The sequence below is a fragment of the Myotis davidii genome, unplaced genomic scaffold (genome assembly GCF_000327345.1).
Source record: "Myotis davidii unplaced genomic scaffold, ASM32734v1 scaffold855, whole genome shotgun sequence".
In the NCBI taxonomy this organism is placed as follows: Eukaryota; Metazoa; Chordata; class Mammalia; order Chiroptera; family Vespertilionidae; genus Myotis; species Myotis davidii.
The window spans coordinates 465793-468884 of NW_006286978.1; the positions used below are offsets into that span (position 1 = coordinate 465793).

The 3092-nt window shown below is 51.9% G+C and overlaps 1 protein-coding gene across 1 annotated transcript in view; it reads right to left on the reverse strand.

Annotated features, from left to right (window-relative positions):
• Positions 1-381: 381 nt before the first annotated feature.
• The window catches only part of GPKOW (G-patch domain and KOW motifs), an 8487-nt gene continuing 5776 nt past the window's right edge, over positions 382-3092 (reverse strand). Inside the window, exons 7-12 of the mRNA XM_006758910.2 lie at positions 3062-3086; positions 2383-2497; positions 2060-2183; positions 1899-1968; positions 844-929; positions 382-749 (exon numbers count right to left, since the gene is read on the reverse strand). Of these exons, the coding sequence (XP_006758973.1) occupies positions 615-749; positions 844-929; positions 1899-1968; positions 2060-2183; positions 2383-2497; positions 3062-3086 (555 nt within the window). The 3' untranslated portion in view covers positions 382-614. The remainder of the gene's footprint in view (positions 750-843; positions 930-1898; positions 1969-2059; positions 2184-2382; positions 2498-3061; positions 3087-3092) is intronic.

Consider the following 3092-nt stretch of genomic DNA (forward strand, 5'->3'; position numbering starts at 1 on the left):
GGCAAAAAATTTTTACCTTCAAGCCAAAGTTTTGGGACTAAAATGGGGTCCATGAAATTAAATGGCTCCTTTGGAAAGCAGTGCTAACATATCCCATTCATGGGTAGATGCTTCCCTTCTTCTTGACTGCCATCATTGGACTCAAGTTATGCTCTGGACCAAGATGAGAAGCAGAGATGTGGTGTTCCAGACTCCATAGTATCTGCTTAGGGGACAGATTTCATAGCTTCTGTGTTCTGAGTGAGTTTGTGAGCGAATGGATCCTTTCAATTGTCTGGCAGCCCAAGGAGGGCAGTAGGGCTGAAAAATGAAGTGGTTCCCACCTCGGCGCACCTCCCACCTCCACTCACAGCTCAGCATACCATTTATGAGCTCTTCGTCTAAGTATTTGAAATGCTTTTTATTTTATATGAACTGCTGATAAATACTACGTTTGCTTCCAGCCTCCCTTCTGGTCTATCCATTTCATGCCCTGTCCCTGTCCCAGGGCTGTATTGCAAGTGCAGGACAGAACAGTGACAAAGGCAGGCTTTTCACACTGTACAGAACTGGTAACTGAAAAAAAACAACACCAAACAATAAGTGGCAACTGGGGAACGGAATGGGTCCACGGGTCAGTCGTCATCTGAGTCAGTGGGGCCTATGTACTCGCAAACAGCATCATAGTGAAGCTCCACCACCCGATTCTCTCTCCGCAGCTGAACCACAGCCTGGCTCTTCTCTCTGTCCCAGCTCAGCAGATGGCCCACCTAGAGTAGGGACAGTTGAAGTCAGCCAGGCCAACCCAGACCCTGGGACATCCCTTGTATGCTCCCACTGCCCATTCCCAGGTCCGGGACTCACCCTTCCAGCCTGTGGCCCCAGCACCACCATCACCCGTTTGCCCTGGACCTTGGGGATGAGGGTCTCGAGCATGTCTTCCCTGATGCCTGCAGAGAAGGAAAGGTGAGTGAGGTCTGCAGCCAAGGGCCAGCCCAGCCAGGGTCCTGTCAGAAGGGTCTTTCCTATATTCCCTGGAGCCACCTGTACCCTGTTGACAGATGGGAGTCCCACTACACCCATTTCACAGACGAGGAAACCTAAGGAGCAGTTCCTAGCAATAGTTGTATGAAAGGGAGCATTTACATACAATGATGGGTGGTGGTGATAACAAGACACTGCCTACTGTGACCATGTTTAAGCCCTGCCCTGAATGAGGAGTTCAATACACACCCACATAAGGCATCAGTCACAATAGGAAGAAATGGGTCATTTCCAGGCTAATTTTGCAGATGTGGAAAGCGGGGCTCAGATAAGTAACATTGTGATGCTGGGCCTTGCAAAAAACCTCAACTCTGCCCTAGCTGGTTTGGCTCAGTGGACAGAGCGTCGGCTTGTGGACTGAAGGGTCCCAGGTTCGATTCCTGTCAAGGGCACATGCCCGCTTGCGGGCTCGATCCCCAGTAGGGGGCGTGCAGGAGGCAGCCGGTCAATGATTCCCTCTAATCATTGATGTTTCTATCTCTCCCTTCCTTTCTGAAATTAATAAAAATATATTTTAAAAAAACACCTCAACTCTGCCCAACCTCCCAGCTTTTGCCTGGGCAGGCTGTTGGTCTAAGACAGCCTTCTTCTTTTTTTAAAAAATACATTTGTATTGATTTCAGAGAGCAAGGAAGAGGGAGAGAGATAGAAGCATCAATGATGAGAGAGAATCATTGATCTGCTGCCTCCTACATGCCCCCTACTGGGGATTGAGCCCACAACCCAGGCATGTGCCCTTGCTCGGAATCGAACCCGGGGCCCTTCAGTCCATAGGTTGACGCTCTAGCCACTGAGCCAAACTGGCTAGGGCTAAGACAATCTTCTTGATCAGCCTCCAGGATGATAATAACCCAGTGGCCATCCCTCAGACTCACCATCCAGGATCTGGCCTTCATCTGTCCGACACACACAAGTATCTGGGCTGAGGACATCTTCGATTATCATCTGGGGAGAGGGTCAGGGGACATGAGAATGTTAGAGAGCAAAGGGGGCCCAGTCCCTGGGGGAGGAAGGGGACCTAGGCTGCGGTGCCCACCTTGGTGTTATAATACTGGCCGCGCTTGTACAGTTTGTCCACAAAGCGCACACGCAGGTCCCTGTACAACCAGTGCTGCCTCCTCGAGGCTGCTTTCTCACTCTTGGCTGGAGGCTCATCTTGTCTGTGGAGACAGGGCAGACACCAGGCTTAGTCAGTCGTGCGTTCCGGTTGCCCCACCTTGGCCGATGATGTAAAACCCACCCATAGTACCGTTTCTAGTTCCTTCTATGTACCTGCCTTTCCCTGGAAGCCTTCTCTGACTACTGGAGCCTCCCCACACCCCCACCTTCCTCCATCATCCCAGATGCCCAGGGCCCCACCGGTCTGGAAGGTGTTTCCGCTTTTCTTCTGCTCCCTGCCGGGTGGGAAGTTCTGAACCCTTCCTCATCGAGGCTGCTCCGTTTTGTTGCCCTGAGGAAGTTTTGCTCACATGGCCTATTCAAGGGGGAGAATCAGGAAAGACCTTCAATGTCTCACTCTTCCCCCCCAAGGCCACACCTCAGCCTCAGACCACCTCCTATCCGCCAAAGTGTCCCTTCTTCCAAGCATGCCTTTGCCAGGAAGCCTTTCTCAACCACAACCTGTGCCGACAGTGCCTGCCCGAGCCGCCTGCCTAGTGTGGGCTAGGAGTCCTGGGGAGCCCTGCTGGCACCCATCGCCCATCTGCCAAACTGCCCCATTCTGCCGACATGCCTAAAGTACCTTCCTCCCCTGTTATGCAGTAGTCCTAGCTGCTCTCACCCGCTAGCAAAAGAGAGGTTCACCATCCTAAATAGACCTCCTGAGGGTAGAAAATGGTTTCCACAGCCGTTTTTTCTAGTTCAGAAAGAGGCTAAAGACTCAGGGTTACTAGATCAACCTTTCTTCAGTCCAACTGAATAAACCACTATCTCCACTCTCACTACTGCCCCCCTGCACCCCGCAGATCACACACACACACACACCATGTGAGCCCAAGACACGCCCTCTCATCCCCAGCTAGGTAAGAGGATCACTCACTGGGATCCAAGGAGTTCTTGGACTTCTTGCC